General features: G+C 46.0%; 4 protein-coding genes across 4 annotated transcripts; 1 reads left to right on the forward strand and 3 right to left on the reverse strand.

Moving 5' to 3' along the window:
- Positions 1-1,545: 1,545 nt before the first annotated feature.
- Positions 1,546-2,936, reverse strand: LOC128093803 (zinc finger protein 506-like). The gene has a single exon (XM_052711587.1). It carries the CDS (start codon positions 2,307-2,309, stop codon positions 1,608-1,610), a length of 702 nt encoding a protein of 233 aa, XP_052567547.1. The 5' UTR covers positions 2,310-2,936; the 3' UTR covers positions 1,546-1,607.
- A 134-nt stretch (positions 2,937-3,070) lies between these two features.
- Positions 3,071-6,738, reverse strand: LOC120428712 (zinc finger protein 26-like). The gene is made up of 4 exons (XM_052711588.1): positions 4,792-6,738; positions 4,576-4,579; positions 4,134-4,468; positions 3,071-4,073 (listed from the first exon to the last, which is right to left on the reverse strand). The coding sequence occupies exons 1-4, from the start codon at positions 6,606-6,608 to the stop codon at positions 3,110-3,112; spliced, it is 3,120 nt and encodes a 1,039-aa protein (XP_052567548.1). The 5' UTR covers positions 6,609-6,738; the 3' UTR covers positions 3,071-3,109.
- Positions 6,739-6,926: 188 nt separating this feature from the next.
- On the forward strand, positions 6,927-10,783 carry LOC120428709 (RUN domain-containing protein 1). The gene is made up of 3 exons (XM_039593780.2): positions 6,927-9,152; positions 9,434-9,531; positions 9,586-10,783. The coding sequence occupies exons 1-3, from the start codon at positions 7,305-7,307 to the stop codon at positions 9,788-9,790; spliced, it is 2,151 nt and encodes a 716-aa protein (XP_039449714.1). The 5' UTR covers positions 6,927-7,304; the 3' UTR covers positions 9,791-10,783.
- Positions 10,784-12,076: 1,293 nt separating this feature from the next.
- Positions 12,077-14,034, reverse strand: LOC120428711 (zinc finger and BTB domain-containing protein 41-like). The gene is made up of 3 exons (XM_039593783.2): positions 13,904-14,034; positions 12,664-13,843; positions 12,077-12,599 (listed from the first exon to the last, which is right to left on the reverse strand). The coding sequence occupies exons 2-3, from the start codon at positions 13,827-13,829 to the stop codon at positions 12,500-12,502; spliced, it is 1,266 nt and encodes a 421-aa protein (XP_039449717.1). The 5' UTR covers positions 13,830-13,843; positions 13,904-14,034; the 3' UTR covers positions 12,077-12,499.
- Positions 14,035-17,215: the final 3,181 nt, after the last annotated feature.

The following is a 17,215-nucleotide window of genomic DNA, read 5'->3' on the forward strand; positions in this document are numbered from 1 at the left end:
CTAAACATGCGGAAGCCTTCGGCGCTGACGGCGGTGGTGCTGGACCGTCGAAAAAGATTAAGTAGTGTGTCGTTTAAAGGTGAATGAATTCCATTTTTTATAATATGTTTAAATAAAGCATTTTCTAATTCTAACCACGTAATTTGTGAATGACGTTTCATTTTATCGACATTGTTGGGTGATGCAAAGTTAGACAATTCATAACACCGAGCTTTTGGTTAAAGCCACGTTAATAAAATATACAGCATATCACCGAGTAGCACTTGTTTGCCCTTCAAGCCAAATCAATGCTGATTAAATTTTGGAAAATAATGTTAGGAAATGGTTTACTCAAAAAAAGGATAAATAAACCAACCATATTTACCGAATAACCAACGTTTTTAATTGCAAGTATGTATGTTTGTATGTATGATCCTTATACGTGAGCGCTAGATGAACAATTCGATCATCTTTTACGCCGTAATCTGTACACCCACGCGAGTAAGTTTTTTTGCACGAATCTTAATGCTACAAATACCGGCGCATAGAATAAAATGGTTTCCCTCATCCCTCCCCAAGAACCGGAAATTTTTAGCGGGTGTAGGGACACTTTGCATAGACGCCCTTGTTCCCATCACGTCACTGAGGGTATGGAGCGACGAGAAATTAATAAGCATACCCCCCTAGTCGAACCTTCATTAGAGAAGTAAGCAATCTACAACACCCTACCACGTATATAATAAGGTTGGCGTAGGTTGACTATAGTGAAATGTGTGAATGTTAGAGTAGGTGAAAGTGTTATTTGAAAATAATTATGGAAAGCTCTCACCAAAAACACGAAATCTTCAAGAACAACTCCAATCGTCTCGCCAAGTTCCACTTGAATCTTAACATTTCTTGAGTTCTTGTCTTGAATCGGTCTTGATCAGCAGAACTTCCGACAGTACTGGTACCGCACGATTTACAGCAAGCAACATTTGTCGGCAAGGATCAGCCATCAAAAACATCCCCGAAGCCTTCCTGGATGTTATGTGGCAGGAACTGGACTCACAGTTACGCTTGAATTGATGGCCACTTCGCGATTGTTGTCCTGATTTCCTTGTTCCCTTGTCGTGGATTCGAATTTTTCATGTTTCATGAAAATAGCTTACAATTCACTTCCATGTCTGGCACCCGAAAACTAACGAGATCTTTGTATTTCAACTTATTTAACTCATATTTTGAAGAAAGTTTTAAAATTATCGGAACGAAAATGACAGAAAACAAAAAACGCGTCCGACCACATGCACAGATTGCTTCGATCACTTTTTTTAAACGAAATTTAGGGACCAAAAAATGACAGAGGGGATAAAACGCGTCCGGTCGCTCGCACAGTTTACTTCGATCTGGTTCTCTGGAATGTCTTTAATCGTTGAATATCGATGCCCGTGTGCTCTCTTGTTCTAGTATCATTATTTTTATATATTTTTTCTACATCAGGCGATCTATTCCAAATTTGTGGGATGACTTCCACGGCGCAAACTCTACTGAAGGGATTTCTCAAAAATCACAGGAAATAAGCCGAAATCCGCTCACACACTGTATTCAAAAGAAATAAAAAGACAAAAAATAATCAAGCAATCACCAGTCTACTGTTGTCTCCCGAGGGTCGGAAAGACTCCGGCCACCGTAAACGCGCCCAGATCGGCGGCCGTAACGACGGTGGACCCATCAAACCGAACAATGGTTCCACCCATGGGCGGAGCCGGTGGCACCGGAACCGTCACCGTCACCGGCATCATCTCGATCTGCTGCACGACCACGGCCGGCGGAGGCTTATGCTCGGCTGCCATGTGTCTGGCGAGCGAGGCCGGATCGACAAACTTTTTTGTACACGGGACGCACTCGTACGGACTTTCGCGCAGGTGGTTGTTCCGGATGTGGGACTTCATACTTTCTCTGTAGGTGAACGTTTTGCCGCAGAACTCGCACGCGTAGTTCCGCTCGTTGCGGTGCAGCTTCATGTGCTGCGTGAGGTTATTTTTCCGGTAGAAATCCTTCCCGCAAAAGTCGCACTTGTGCTGGCGGATCTTGGTGTGGACAACGTAGTGCGTTTTCAGCTTGGATTCGCTCACAAACATCAGGTCGCACCGGTCGCACTTGATGTCCTTGAAGTGGTTTTTGACGTGATTTTTGATTTTTATCATTTTGGAGTAGTTCTTGCCGCACAGTTTGCACCTGTACACCTCGCCGATGCCCGGTTCCTGCGCCACCATGTAGTGCGCCCGCCAGTCCCGGTTGGGCTTGTAGTTGACCTTTTCCAGCGGCTTCTGCTCATGGCACAGATTCATCTCCAGGGCGCGCGCGTCCGACCGAGCGTCTGCTGTGAGGAAGTGTTCTCTGCGCTGCTGTTGTTGTTTTGTCTGCTGCTGCGGATGGGGCGTCGCAATCTCTCTCTCTGGCTACGGCGGTGTCCTCTACACTGACCGCCGTTCCCCGGTGTAGCGGAAGTGTTGTTGGTGTTGCTGGCAAAGCGACGACGAAGCGTGACCTGACGCGAGCCTTTCGGGAAGAGCACATCCGGGGCAAATGCTTGTCCGCGGAATCGTCAGATTCACAATGTCTGTCTGTTTTTGTGTTCTGCCTGGTACTGGTAGAGTAGTCGTCACTTTATTCCCAAACAAATGGCTGTCAGATGGGGCGAAGCGTTCGCGTGTGTTTTACCGATGCTTCTGTCTTGTCTACAAAATAACGCGTGAGTGGAAAGTCTCCAGTTTTGTTGTGGAACGCTTCGATAAAACTCCGCAGGTAATACGAAGAGGAATGAAAAAAGTCACAAAAGGTAAAGGAATGTGATTTGAAACTTAGACATCTTCTACCTATCCTGGAGTATGTATTGATGCTCTCTTGTACTATGCTTGCTGGGATCTAGTCAGCCAAAAAAGACGACATGTTTACCGCTTGACAGTTCTTGTGCAAATGAGACGGTAAGCGCGACTGACAGCTGATTTTATAGCAACGTAAGACACGCCCTCCTGAATTCAGACTCCGCCCCTCAAGACGTCTTAAGATGTGGCTTTCACAATAAATGATATTTTTTTGGCTTTCGAGGTCTGCATTTGGGTATTGATCAAAATAACAATTAAGAATTCTAAACTAAAGCACGCTGCACCGCCACCGGTTGATGTTCGGCCGCCACGTGTCTGGCGAGCGATGCGTTATCGACAAACTTCTGGCGGCAGGCGATACATTCGTACGGACTTTCGGCCAGGTGGTTGAACCGCACGTGCGACTTCATACCTTCCCGGTACGTGAACAGTTTCCCGCAAAATTCGCACGCAAAGTTACGCTCGTTGGTGTGCAGCTTCAAGTGTTGGGTAAGGTTGTTTTTCCAGAGAAACTCCTTGTTGCAGATTTCGCACTTGTGCTGGCGTATTCCGGTGTGGACGGCGTAGTGCGTCCTCAGCTTGGATTCGCTCACGAATCTCAGATCGCACCGGTCGCATTTGATGTTTTTGTAGTGATTTTTGACGTGGTACTTGACGCTTCTCATGCTCGTGAACGTCTTGCCGCACAGTTTGCAGGTGTACACTTCACCGGCGGGCCCTTGCATCACCGTGAACTGCTCGCGCCAATCTTCCTGCGACTGTTGACCTGGCATCTCCGCCGATGTTACGCAGGAAGCATTCTCCGGCAGGTGGAACGTTTTCAGATGGTGCAGCAGTGTTGAAATGTCCGAAAAGCGCTGGTCGCAATAGTCACAGTTCAGGGACTGGGTATGCATCTTTCTGTGGTTGTTCAGCGACTGTACATCGTGTACTAGCACAGGTTCGACCTTACAATCGGGACATTTGTAAGGCAACAGTTTGGCGTGACTGGCGAGATGCTGGAACAGAGTGTGAGCCGTGTCCATCGATTCGCTCTGGCAGATGTAGCACTTGAGATCCGTTTGAACGGGTTTACTAGGATCAAGCAAGCACTCCAACAGGTTCTGCTGCTGACCGTGATCGATGTCGGTGCTTAGCTCCACTTTGATGTTGTAAACTCCTTCCAGCGCTGTTTTGATCGGCGCTGGAACACTCTTGTTTTTCTGCTTCTTTACTGGCTTTGTATCACTAAAAAAAAATACCAAACCTAAGTCATGTTGCCTCATCAACACTAAGAAACCGACTTACGAAGTAGTCTCCAGCGGATATTGAACCACATTACGGCTGTGGTGTTCGGATATCATCGTGCGGATGGCCTTATCGTTCTCCCGGAACGCCCGGATGCTGTCCCGCAGCTTCAGCAGACCATCGGCACAGGAAGCACAGATATTGGGCGGAAGTCCGTCCCCGCGGTAAATCTCCAGCTGCAAAATCTCCACCACAATCTGCACCAGGTTGTGCTCCGCGTAGTCGACGAACATGGACCGCAGGTGCGACGTTCGGGACGAACACATCCGGCAAACCTTGTCCAGATCCATGTCCTTGGCCAGCTTAAGTTGATGTAAGCGCAACCCGAAGATGTTCTAATCAAAATAATAAGCCAAAGACGACGTCATGGCGCTGTCTCGGTGAAAGTGGACAAGTCTCCACACTCTGGCTTATGTTACTGACATTTGTTTACGAAACAAACAGCACTGTCAGAAATGTCAGATCAGTGAAGCGTTTGTTTTTTGAACCAGAATAAAACAAAACTTTTCTTTATCGAACTCGAGATGGCTGACTTTTTTTTTCGCCGACGTGCCTTCCGAGCGGCAACGTTATAAGAGGGTCTTTCTCAACTAGCAAAATCATTAAAACCTCTTGTAGAACCCGGTTTTTATTGCAAAAAAAAAAGACCACAACCTACTGTCCCCCAACCTTCGCCGCCACGGCCCCAAACTCCACGACGATCGGCTCGAACCGCGACACCGTCCCCATCAGCGGCGGCGGTGCCATCTCGACCTGCTGCGGCGGGGGTTCGTGCTCGGCTGCCATGTGCCGCGCCTGCGACGCGTTGTCGACAAACTTGCGCCGACAGGGACGACACTCGTACGGACTTTGGCGCAGGTGGTTGTTCCGGATGTGGGCCTTCATGCCCTCTTTGTAGGTGAACGTTTTGCCGCAGAACTCGCAGGCGTAGTTTTGCTCGTTGCGGTGCAGCTTCAGGTGTTGCGTGAGGTTGTTTTTGTGCAGGAAGTCCTTGCCGCAGTAGTTGCACTTGTGCTCGCGGATTCCGGTGTGGACCACGTAGTGGGTTTTGAGCTGCGACTCGTTGACAAACTTGAGATCGCACCGGTCGCACTGGATGTCTTTGAAGTGGTTCTTCAGGTGGTTGTTGATCTTCATGACGGTTTTGTGGTAGGTTTTTCCGCATAGCTTGCATGTGTAAACCTTGTCCGATCCGGGTTCCTGGGTGACCGTGTAGTGACCGCTCCAGTCCTTGTGTGGTTTGTAGTTGGCATTGGAAAAGTGGTTTTTCTTATGAAGGCCCAAATTTCCGGCGGTGTAGAATTTCATAGGACATAGATCGCACTCATATGTTTTCTCGCTCGTATGCATCTTCAGATGAGAGTTGTAGCTTTCCAGGCTGTGAACTACCCTATTACACAGGGTGCATTCGTACTTTTCCGCCTTTTCATGAACTCGTAAAACGTGCTCTTTGAATTTAGTTCGCCGGTGAAAGATCTTGTCGCAGTACTCACACTTTAGATTAAGGTTATGATCGCGCAAGTGACTCTTAAGCGCCGCAATAGATCTACAAATTTTGCCACACTTTTCACAGGGAGAAGGACATGGAGCACTTTCGCCTAGGTGGAACGACTTCACGTGGAAATCCCGGGCCCGTTCGTCGCAGTATCGTCTGTCACAGTACTGGCACTTGATCGGTTGAGCGTGCATTTTCAGGTGAACGTTTAGCGATCGAACACTCCGGAGCACCACCGTTTCCATGATGCAATCGGTGCAGGTGTAAGGCGTCCGGTCCAGGTGACTGGTCAGATGTTCCAGCAGTGCTTTGGCCGATCCCAGCGATTCGCTCTTACAGATGTAGCACTTGTGGTCATTTACTTTGGGCTTATCCGAATCGCCTTCGTCCTCCAATTTTCTTGCACGACGTCGTTTGGTCTCCGGTTTATCTTCCTTGTTGTTGTTCCTCTTGGTAGCACGAATTGTCTTAAGCTTAGCAACTGGTAATTCCTCCTCGACATCCGATTCAGACTCCGATGAAGACTGCTGATAGTCGCTTTTCGCATCCTCCTTTTGAAGCGCTTCCTCTGGCTCTTCTTCACCTAGCCGCAGCTCGTCAATTGCCAACTGATCCGTTTCCGGAGCATCCAAATGTTCGTCCAACTCTTGCTCTAGAAACAGCTCGAGACTCTTCTCTACACCGCTGACGACATCCTTTCCCAAAGAATCTTCTACGCCAGCCTCATCGGACTTCTTCTGCAGCCTTTCGCGAAGCGCTCGATCGTTCTCACGAAACTCGTTCAGATTGTCCCGGATCCGGAACAGGGTCGTGGCGCACGGTTTACAGATGTTCTGCGGTAACCCGTCTTCATTCTCGACCTTCAGCCGAACCACGTCGGTGATGATGGCCAGCAGTCCCTCTCGTTTGTAGTCCTTGAAGATGGACCGGACGCGGGTTTTCTGCGACGAACAGAGCCGACACACTTTGGTCAACTCCATGGCTTAACTTTAGATGTAAACAAACAGTTTATCCCACGCACTCTCAACGTAAACACAGCTCTGAGATGTTTCAGTAACTTTTGCTTGTTATGATTCCACTATGGACGCCACCCCCGCAAAGTTTGTAAACAAAGCGCACTCACGCGTCACATCGTCGCGGTAACTCGCGAGTTCCCCACCACGAAACACTTTCCCGCAGGGCACGGGGTGGAAAAACGGCGAAGCGTATACGCACGCAAAGGAAGTGAGGAAAATCGTGGAAAACGTCAATTTTCCTTGAGTTTTCCTTTTTCCCCCAGAACTGTTATGGGGCAAAAATTTTGCTCCGCAAATTAACCAGCAAAAGTTAACATTTTTGTGATTTTAAAGTCGGGTTTCGACGCTGAACGTCGGTGTCCAAGCGTGAACGGTTGAAAGGGCAACCGGAAGTGCCGGAAGAAACCCGCATTTGGCCACATATGGACCGTAATTTGCGACCCTAGGAAAACCTACGATTTTTTTCCACTTTTGACGTTTCACCCCCTCTTTCGTCATCTGGTGCATCCTCCAATCCGTGCAAAAGGACGACGACACCAGACTGCGTGGGAGTCCGACGATGACGTCCTGAGGGAACGCGTTCTGTCTTTGTTCGGTCCGTGAAAAAAAGCCCATCTTGCAGCATCATTTATCAAATCGGAGCATAAGCCCGAGGTCATAATGTCGGTGGGAATCGAGATAAGCGAGTGCGACGCACTACCACAGGAGAAATCGCAGGAGGAAACCCGTGACGAGGACAATCTGGACGAGATGGGCCCCAGCCATCACGCTCTGTTCGTTGATAATGGCCAGCTGTTGCGCAAGGCGATGGGTTCGGACGATGAGTTTGATTTCGACTCGGCGTTCAGCTCGGAGTCCAACAACATGTTTACCGATGACTACATGGACGGCAACGGCCAAGAGGATGGAACGGTGGCTTGCGGAGGAGAAACTGGAGAAACGGAGCGGTTTAGATCACTGGAAGATGAACACGAGGCACTGTCGTCGAATTTGATCGCCCTTACGTCACACTTTGCCCAGGTTCAGCTGAGACTGAGACAGATCGTCGAAGCTCCCGTGGAGGAACGTGACCACCTGCTGAAGAGTTTGGAGGAGTTTGCGTTTCTTGGAATTCCAGAACTCCAAGAGCATTCGGTTAAGAAAAACATTCCGGAAATTGTAGGCGAACTGGACCGTAGCCCGGAATCGATGGAGAACCTTCGCGAACGGCAACATGCTCTGATTGAGCAATTAAAGAACCAGCTGACGGATTTGGAACGCTACGCGTACGAGTCCGGATCCGGCATTCTTCCACACACAGTTCTTCTCGAGCGGCAAAAAGTGGTCATCGATGAGATCAAGAACAAAATCAATCTAAATCTGCACGAGCTCGATTTGCCTCAGCTTACGACGGAAGACTTGCGCATCCAGGTCGATTCAGCACTGGATGAAAAGCTGGTGAATCCACTCAAGATGAAGGAAAAGCTGGTTTCGCAGTTGAAGACGCAAATACAAGATCTCGAACGATTCATAAGCTTCTTGCAGACTAACGAGAAGGAAGAGATCAAGAAGCGATTCCTGCAGCAGCAAGAACTGGCAAGAGCAGAAGCGGAAGGTCGAGCTGAAGCTCAAGAAAGAGCCAAACTGCGTTCGGTAACGGCTCAGCAGAACCAGTCGGAAAGTGGGACCGGTAGTAGATCCACTGACGACCGTCAAACTACTAGGAGGGAATCTTTAAACAGCAAAGCATTCGGATTGATGGATAAGGCCGGCACAATCTTGCAGATGTTCGCTTTGTCCCAGTTCAACTGTGGCAGCGAGCGAAACCGCGAGACCTTCCAGCGGAACATGATGAAGCGCTCGAAGGAGAACTGCTGGGGTGACGTTCGAGCCAAGCTGGAGATTGACGTGCAGGAAGTGGTTTCGCTAGCGATGGACATGCAGAAAGATCTGCAACTGTCGGAAACGGCAAGCGAGTGCGGCGGGGAAACACGAGGAAACAAGAAAAACTACGAGCTAACAATGATCGTGCGGAAGCATCTGGCGAAAACGATTCAAGGTCTCATGCAGCACGGCCTCCGAGGCATCTCGGAAAGCAGCGGAAGTCTAGTGCCATTCATCTCGGGGTGTTTCTCCGGTGGAAACTATCAGCATGCTCCACGGGCCAGCGAGGAGCGTTTTTACGGCGGCGGAAGCAGTCATGAGATGCGACGGAAGAGCACGGGAGGACTGGCGAAGGCGGCCACTACGACGGCCCCGAAGCGGCAGTCCAGCTCGGTCGATGACGGTGACGAGGAACCGCCGGAGATGAACCTGTTCAGCCAGCTGGGGGAGGACGACGAGGAGGATGAGGAGGGGGGAGAGTTGAGCTACGGCGGTGGGGAGGATGCGGAAATGCACGCGTGGGAGTTGCTGCTGATCTACTACAACATCAAGAACGGGGACCGGTACAACTCGACGCCGGCGCGGAAGCTTTCCGAGAGCTTCAACCTGGACCTGGTCGAGGGCAGGCCGCAGTCGAATAAGCAGGTGCGCGGGTTTTCACAGTATACAATTTACTTACAACTTCGGTGTTTTTTAGCACAGTGATTTTTGTGTACTTACGTGCATTACAAGAAGTCTTCTAAATTCCTTTTTTTGCTTGGAATGAAAAAACTTGACAGAAAAAAACGCGTGCACAACTTGTCGATCGCGTTGATCAACTGTCAAATACACGCTGAGCAAGGGATTAGTGATTTTTGATGTTTTTCTTCAAACACATAAATGAAAACAATAAGTTTTTTAACGTGATTGATTTTTTTTTATTTCAGAGCTTGCTGAGTACGATCGGAACGATCGTGGCTTTGCACAGTCCGTACAAGCGAAGCTACAACTCCCAGTTCAAGGCGTTCATCTGTGCTGCGTTGAAGTATGTTACTTTTAATTGTAAAATTTCTTGATTTTAAGAAGTTTTATTTTCTAGCGCCCAAAAGCTCACCCAGTGGCTGCATCTGCTCTACCAGTGCAAGGAGCTGGTGGGTTCGTACTACGCCAGCTGGAGCTACGTGGCCAACACGGGCTTTCGCGATGCGCTCAAGTCGCTGGACCGGTTGACGCAGTACCGCTTCGACCTGCCGGTGGATCTTTCGATCCGGCAGTTTAAAAATATCAAGGACGTCTTTATGTAGAGAGTAGCAGCAACAATCCACAATGAACCAGAGAGAAATAGTTTAAAATTTTATTGATCTCCTTTATCCCCTCCTCCAGTTAGCAGTGTCCCTCCCAATAAAAACATTCCGTTCTAGCAGAAGAATGCCTAACGTCTCTAGTCAAGTGCGCGCCTCTTTATACACTCATCCCTCATATTCGGAACAGTTTACAGATCGGCCAATGTTCAAAAAATCATAGAAAATCGATAATTGAACTTAATGGCTCACTTTTACCTTCATTTTAAAGTTTTTCTTGCGATCTTTCGAATGCTGTATAAAACAACTTAAAATTTTAACTTTTATATCAAGTTTTTTGAGAAACACTTTGACCCCTGAAATCCACAAATTTGGAACACTTTTTTTCTTACGGATGTAAACAAACTTTGGTTCTCTTTAGGAGTACATAACTTTTACAAAATAATGACTTCACACACTGCAACCAATAAAACTCATGCTTAGTAATGTTTTATGAATGATCTAATAACTTTTTTTGTGAAAACATCAGTTAAACTCAGGTGTTCCACATTTGTGGGAGGCACAATAACATCCCACAATCATGGAACAGGCAATTTGGAGGCAGTGTTTTGCTGCTCTGTATAAAATTGTCTTGAAATTAAGTTTTTTGTTCAAAATGTACTACTTTCACTAGTGAAATAGCAAGAGAATGTCCAAATGAAGGTCCTAAAAATAGCGGGGTCGACAGAAGAGTTGCATTTTGCATCCTATTGACAAATTACCACAAAAGTGTTCCGAATTTGTGGGTGTTCCGAATATGTGGGATGACTGTACAAGCTATACACATTAAAAAATATAAATAAACGTTGTTAAAACCTTGCCTCTCGCACGAACCTTAACCGAAGTATTGCACCACCTAAAATAGTCTACATTCCAGAAATAAAAGTGGTTTTCTTTCACAAACACTAGGTAAACCAATATATGCTGTTATCAGAAGACTAGATAAGCGTAGTTATTCGCAATTCGCAATTTTCAGTGTAAGAACGGGCCTTGACCGATCTTATGCACTAGGTTCCCGACGAACACGCACTGCCCTTACACCTACATCTCACCCTTGCTCTGAGTCAGTACGAGCAGCACGCTAGAACACGCTTTGAGTGTTCGTGCCAGGCATGCACACCTTCTTTTCCGGTTACGCATTTTAACTCGGCCGGGGGTGGTACATTACGTAGGGTTTGATGTAAGTATAAGCGCCTAACCATTTATAGTGTGCCTATCAACTTTCATTAAAGCAAAAACTGTTTAATTTTTAGTTTGAAAACAAAAACTAGTTGTTATTTTACTGTGTATTGTTTTCTCCTTAAGTATTTCCTAGTGTTGAGTCGTGTTTATATGTTGCTATTTCTTTTGTCGCGGTGTTTTGTTACAATTTTTGGTCCTAAGCATGTTATAAAAGTTTACCAAAAGTACAATAGTAATATTTGTGTTAAAACTAGTTTTTAAAGAAAAGGGTGAAGATTGAAAACAATGGACAGTGAAAGAAATATACTATTTGAAGAATCAATAGTAAAAGAAAGATATTTATGTATGAAGTAAGAAATTAACAATAGTTAATAAATAGAGTTAACAAACAAGCTTAGGTTGAATTAGGGCAATTTATAGGGCAGATGAAAAATTATTCAAATAGATAAATAAAGAAAAGGCACATGATAAACAAAATTGACATTGCTGCCAAATTAAGGGAAAGCAGAAAGTATGTTACAGCAGCATCAATTGGTAAAAAAGAGTGAAAAAGTGTTGAGAAATAAGAGAATCAAATGAGTAAAATCGAAATTAAATGCAGGATAGTAAACAGAAGCCGCGTTAGAAAATCAGTGAAACAAAATAAACAGAAGACAGGTGGTAGATGAAATGGAAAGAAGAGAAACCCCGTTGTGCGATGTTTCAGGTACATCCACAGCAGTTGACTCAACATACTGCGAATCAAAACAATACTGTCAACAATCACAAATTAATTCCCTTTCCCACATTGTCGCGCCCCTTTCTTTTAGCCGTCTCGACTTTGACCCTCGCTAGTCAAAGGTTTACGATCCGTTTCCACAGGCCACCAGCTAGGTCATCATGAAGACCAAGCCAACGTGGAGGTAAGAAAATAGGACACTTGCAAGGAACCAGAGCTATACTGTCTTGATCAAGTATGATCTAACAGGACTACGGACGTAGTCAGTGACGCTCCTTCCAGGATGTTCCTCGCCTGAGCGTCAACTGAAGAGGTATCATCAGCATCATTCGCACTTGGCCTGCAACTAGATAAGCGTAGTTATTAAAGAAAAACTAATATAAAACTAAAGGAACAAGTTTTACGAAGCGAAGAGAACTAAATATCAGTGTGGAACAATAAAAAATCAGCCGATTCGGAGATAGAAAGTCTGTTACAACTGCAAACTAGTAGGTATCGTTATCAAGAATATTAAAGGTTAAAGAAAAGAATGTTTGCACACACAGCATTACGATGGTGAAAATAAAGCGGACTTCTGCAGCAAGCAGAGCGCCGGGGGCTATCTTTCAAATTCTACACAGCCGAAAAGTCCTTTCTTTTTTTTTGCAAATCAAATGTTTAGTTGAAAGTTGCTCCAATCTTTGCGTCAAGTTGATGGCCAGTTATAAATATAAACACACAAAAACTAATGTTATACTGTTGGGGTGACGTACTTACTGTTGGTTGCCGGCTCTCTAACCGTAGGTTTTGACCGCCGTTTGGACGTAGGTTTTGGCCGTTTGCGGGTCCAATTTGTGGACCTTTGTCAGGTGCTCGCCCAGTTTGTAGTTGCAACTGCAAGACAAAAGTATTTATTGTTAATATTCTGTCTAGTGGACTAAAACTACGCAAGTCTTACCGCAATCCGTTGCCACACAGCGGACAGCGAACCTTCTCACCGGTGTGTTTGCTCATGTGAAGTTTCAAATGACTTGGCCGGGAAAATGTCTTTTCACACAGATCGCATTTGTGCTTGTAGTAACCTTCCTCGTGGCTCTTCATGTGTCGCTGCAGAGTCTTCCGCCAGCCCATCGTCTTGCCACAGATTCGGCAGGAAAACGTTTTCTTCTCGTGAATAGATTCCATATGCGCCTTCAGGCCTCGCTTCCGGTTGAACTTCTGGCCGCACAAGTTGCAGTGGACTTCACCCTCCTCAGCCGCCCGTTTCTTGCTGCTGCTCGTCTGTCCCGGCCAGTTTGCCGAGGCCCCCATCTGGTGGCCAACGTATTTGACCTCGCCCGGTTCCAATCCGTCCTCGTCCTCATTTTCATCATCATCATCGTCATCGTCTTCATCGTCGTCCTCAATACCAACAAGTGGATCGTCACCGCCAATCTCCAACGCTTCATGCTTCAACCCTCCAAACTCCGTCGAATCGTCAAACGAAATAACCGTCTCCGGAACGGCAAACGAACCCTCAAAATCCTGCTCCGGTTCCGCCTCGCACGATTCCCCCTCCTCAAACGAGTCCACCATCTGCTGGCTCGTCCCGAAGAACATCTTCTGCAGCTTCTCCTGGGCCTTCTCGCAATCCTTGATAAAGTTCGTCGTGATCTTAATCATGTCCAAGCAGTAATCGCAAACGCCACTGGGAAACCCCTCCAGGAATCGACCCCGGCCCAAACACAGCTGCAGCAGCTCCTCCGACTCGACCAAATCCTCCAAATGGTTCCTAATCGGATTGGCTTGCTTCTTGCTGCAGAACCGACAAACGATGAGCAACGGATTGCAAACCTGAACCGCCGGTGGTGCGCCCATCGAACAGGTCGCCGGTCCCTTCGGAAGGCGCAAACACGGAACCGCGTTCGGCATCGGCCGGGGATGTCCCCGCTCGCGCCGATCCAGCTGATCGTCGCGGAAGTGGGCCACGCAAACCTTCGGATCGGACAGCCCGGCCTGGGGCAGATTCCAGGGCGTGCCCTTCCACCACTGTTCCAGGGCAGGTGTGCAGCTGACGCTGAAAAGGGTCGCCGTTTTGATGTACTGGTGCGACTGGCACCCCGGAATGACACAGAAGTTGGACATTGTTGGGACGAGGTCTGGGGTGGAAAAACTGATTAATTCACCGAATTCAAAAGCCAAAAAAAACTAGTTGTTACTTTTAAAATAACATTTAAATAAAGTTTCGGCTTGCTCCGTTTTGTTTACAAAAATGCTTTACGCGAGAAAAAGATGCGCGAACGAACTGACAAAACACGCCATTGAGTACACGCTAAAATGGGTTTCGTACAACACCGAGCTGGAAATGACTCCAGTTTCCAAACTCGCACAGTTTTCAGTAATTTCGTAAAATGTGACTTTGAGTTATTTTCAGATTTCTACGAGAATGAAAAAAACCGAGAGGGAAAAAGACTTTTTTGGAGGTAGCAAAAAAACCATTTCAGGACTGCGAAGTCGAAATTTGAGCTTAAAGGAAGTATTATACTTCGACAAACAAGCAAACAAACAAACTTTTTGACAGTTTTCTCAGTTTGCTTGCATTTGTTTGGAGAAACGTTAGCGCCTGAACGGATAGTTCCCGATCACTTCGTCCTCCTTCGAGAATGACACAGATGTTGCCAGTTCATCCGGCTGAAGCTGCGCCGTCGCGAGTTGAGCGTTTGCGGGCGGGAGTAGCTGAAAGAGTTTGAAAGTAAATTAAATTGGCTAGACACTGAACACATTCTCAATACTATGAATGAATACAAAGAGACGAGTTGTTCCTTTTAATTCCGCTATATATTTTTAATATCTTGACAGATACGTATTTCTTCTACTACTTGCAGACTTCATCAGTGTTCTGTTCTCGACTCGATTCTAAGCCCGATCTCACACACACTAGCGCACCATTTGTTTTGCTGGCTGGTACAAAATTTAACCTCACTTTTTTTCGTGTACGTACACGCAATACATGCGCACGTAGATAACTCTATGGTCGTAAACCGCCGGCACCGAGTGCAACATCCGTGCTGACCACCTCCGATTATGCCGCTTCTCGTCGTATTCCTCTTCCGTCGGATCCTTCTCCTCACCGTTAAAATTAACTTTTTGCAATTCCGTCGTGAAATTACTTACTTTTCCTGTCATTCTTGAACGAAGAAATGGCCTACTTTTCTGTATCAAAAATAACAGAATCGAATAGCAACACTTTTCAAAATAAATGCTGAAAAGTTCTACTTTTCAGCACTGAAATGGGTGCTGAAAAGTTGAACTTTTCAGCACTTGTTTCGAAAAGTAACACTTTTCAACATTTTTTTGATTTAAACGATTTATTGACAAAATACATGAAAATTTGACTCAAAATTTCACTCAATGGGTATTTTTCGGAATTGCAAAAAATGTTGTATGGAACTTGTTGCAAAACTTGATTTTTTCAGCACTCTTCGTATTTATCCAACTCGGTGAACCTCGTTGGATAAATGTACGACTCGTGCTGAAAAAATCCTCTTTTTGCAACTTGTTGCATAAACTACTATTATCGTACTTGTTCAAAAAGCGGATTGAAATCTGCTTCAACTTCAATCTCGTCTACCCACCCCGAGCCACCACCACTGAATACAACCGGTGCAAATTCACATCCGCATGAACGTCGTCCTACAAAAACAAACAAAATCAAACACAAACGCCATCAAATACCCAGGCTTCCTTCTTACCCATTTCGGTCGTGATACAGCTGCAGATCCGGCAGGAAGCTGGCCTTATCCTTTTGAAAACCAATTTTCCTCTTATTCCTAACCTTGTTCCGCACCCGCACCATCCTCCTTCGAAAGTATCCGCGTCCAAGTCCTGGCTGCGGACGCGTTCTGTTTTGATTGACGTCGTGGACCACACCTCACTAACCACCCGAATCACCTAAACGTTTGTTTACATTTTGGACTTAGGCGTTTACGGTTACACGAGAACGACAAAATGAAAGAAATTATCGAGAAATCAAAAGTGCAACATGGAGTTAAACTTTCTGTCAAGCTTCTGTGAAGTTTACCATGACTCGATACAGTCGAATTAAAAGTTAAAACTTTTAAATCAATTAGCAATGAGATTTTCAAAAACTGTAGCAATAAAAGTTTTCATTTTCAAAACAAGAAAAAAACTTTTAATGTAGAAAATTTTAACCACTTTTTAATTCAAAAGTAAGTTACTTTTGTCATTACCATAATATTTTTTGTGTGCTAGCAAGGATTTAGCATCTCCTTTCTTCAGAAACACTAGAAAATTTCGCAAACTATGAGTCATTTTGGCCATTCTTTGCGAAAACTGACAGTTCAGTGAGTTAAGGCCAAAAAAGGTATCATTCCCGGTCAGCCAAACATTGATATCTCGATTCAGGATGCATCAATCAAAAGTGATTTTCTACAAGTTGTTTGTAAATTGAGTAAATTTTCAAAACAACATATGAGTCACGGGTTTTCTGGGCTTCAAAAGTGAATGATTTACGGAATGACGTCATCAACGACCAAAGTTCTTATCTTGGTTCTTATTATTTTCTGCCGAGCGATAAGTTCTTCTGATTTTAGCAGAATTTTGCCGATGCTCAGTGGTTTTTAAGTTTGATAAAAAAAAGATTATGTCACGAATTCGTTTGATCGACAATGCGCGTTGGTGTTGGAGTCTTGATTAAAACTTACTCACTTTAGATATTTGCCTCATTAAATTAAATATTTAGAATTAATAAAAAATCTAGGTGAATTTGGATGTGCGTGCAAATGTTTATGTTTCGTTTTGTGTTAAAAATCGATGACGTTCCACAAAATTGTGGAAAAGAAATAAAAATTTGGTGTGAAAAGTTAAAACCAAATTGCAAATAACACTCGAAAATGTTGTCCCAGTACGTGGAGGAGCTGGAACAGGTAAAATGGTCCAAGTTTCCCTTGTTTTCCCCCGCTACCAACCCAACCCATCTTCCGCCAGGACCCCTTCGAGGTGGAAGAATTCATCGAACGGCTCTGCTGGCGCACCAACAACGAGATCGGCTCGGACCAGTTCGATCCGGACCTGCTGTACGAGACGTTCGTCGAGACGATCAAGGACCTAAAGATCCTGCAGGAACGCCAGCAGCGCAAGTGCGACAAACTGGAGGAGGCCCTGAAGGAGGAGCAGAAGGTGTTCGTGAAGGCGATCGACAAGTTCGTCGGGAAGCACCAGGTTTCGGTGGATTACTTCCACCAGCTGGACGAGAAGATAAACTCGGTGGCGGGGAAGGTGATTCATTTGGGAGAGCAGCTGGAGAACGTGAACACTCCGCGGAGTAGGGCGGTTGAGGCGCAGCTGCTGTTGACCCACATGGGGGACTTCCTGACGCCGGGACCGATCGTGAACGACATTTATAGTGATAAGGGGAAGCTGTTTGAGGCGGCCGATATCGTGCAGAAGTTGTACATGATCTCGCAGGACTTGCCGGCGAGTCGGTTCGCGAGTGCGAAGAAGAAAATTGA

The sequence above is a fragment of the Culex pipiens genome, unplaced genomic scaffold (genome assembly GCF_016801865.2).
Source record: "Culex pipiens pallens isolate TS unplaced genomic scaffold, TS_CPP_V2 Cpp_Un0197, whole genome shotgun sequence".
Lineage (NCBI taxonomy): Eukaryota > Metazoa > Arthropoda > Insecta > Diptera > Culicidae > Culex > Culex pipiens.

What these genes read in the sequence shown, in the direction of transcription:
- LOC128093803 (XM_052711587.1), bottom strand. Translation starts at nt 2,309, where the DNA reads ATGAATCTGTGCCATGAGCAGAAGCCGCTGGAAAAGGTCAACTACAAG.
- LOC120428712 (XM_052711588.1), bottom strand. Translation starts at nt 6,608, where the DNA reads ATGGAGTTGACCAAAGTGTGTCGGCTCTGTTCGTCGCAGAAAACCCGC. An exon ending in TATCCGCTGGAGACTACTTC is followed by an intron (nt 4,074 to 4,133) that starts GTAAGTCGGTTT and finishes ATTTTTTTTTAG; the next exon opens with TGATACAAAGCCAGTAAAGA.
- LOC120428709 (XM_039593780.2), top strand. Translation starts at nt 7,305, where the DNA reads ATGTCGGTGGGAATCGAGATAAGCGAGTGCGACGCACTACCACAGGAG. An exon ending in GGCCGCAGTCGAATAAGCAG is followed by an intron (nt 9,153 to 9,433) that starts GTGCGCGGGTTT and finishes TTTTTATTTCAG; the next exon opens with AGCTTGCTGAGTACGATCGG. An exon ending in TTCATCTGTGCTGCGTTGAA is followed by an intron (nt 9,532 to 9,585) that starts GTATGTTACTTT and finishes TTTATTTTCTAG; the next exon opens with CGCCCAAAAGCTCACCCAGT.
- LOC120428711 (XM_039593783.2), bottom strand. Translation starts at nt 13,829, where the DNA reads ATGTCCAACTTCTGTGTCATTCCGGGGTGCCAGTCGCACCAGTACATC. An exon ending in CTGTGTGGCAACGGATTGCG is followed by an intron (nt 12,600 to 12,663) that starts GTAAGACTTGCG and finishes TTTGTCTTGCAG; the next exon opens with TTGCAACTACAAACTGGGCG.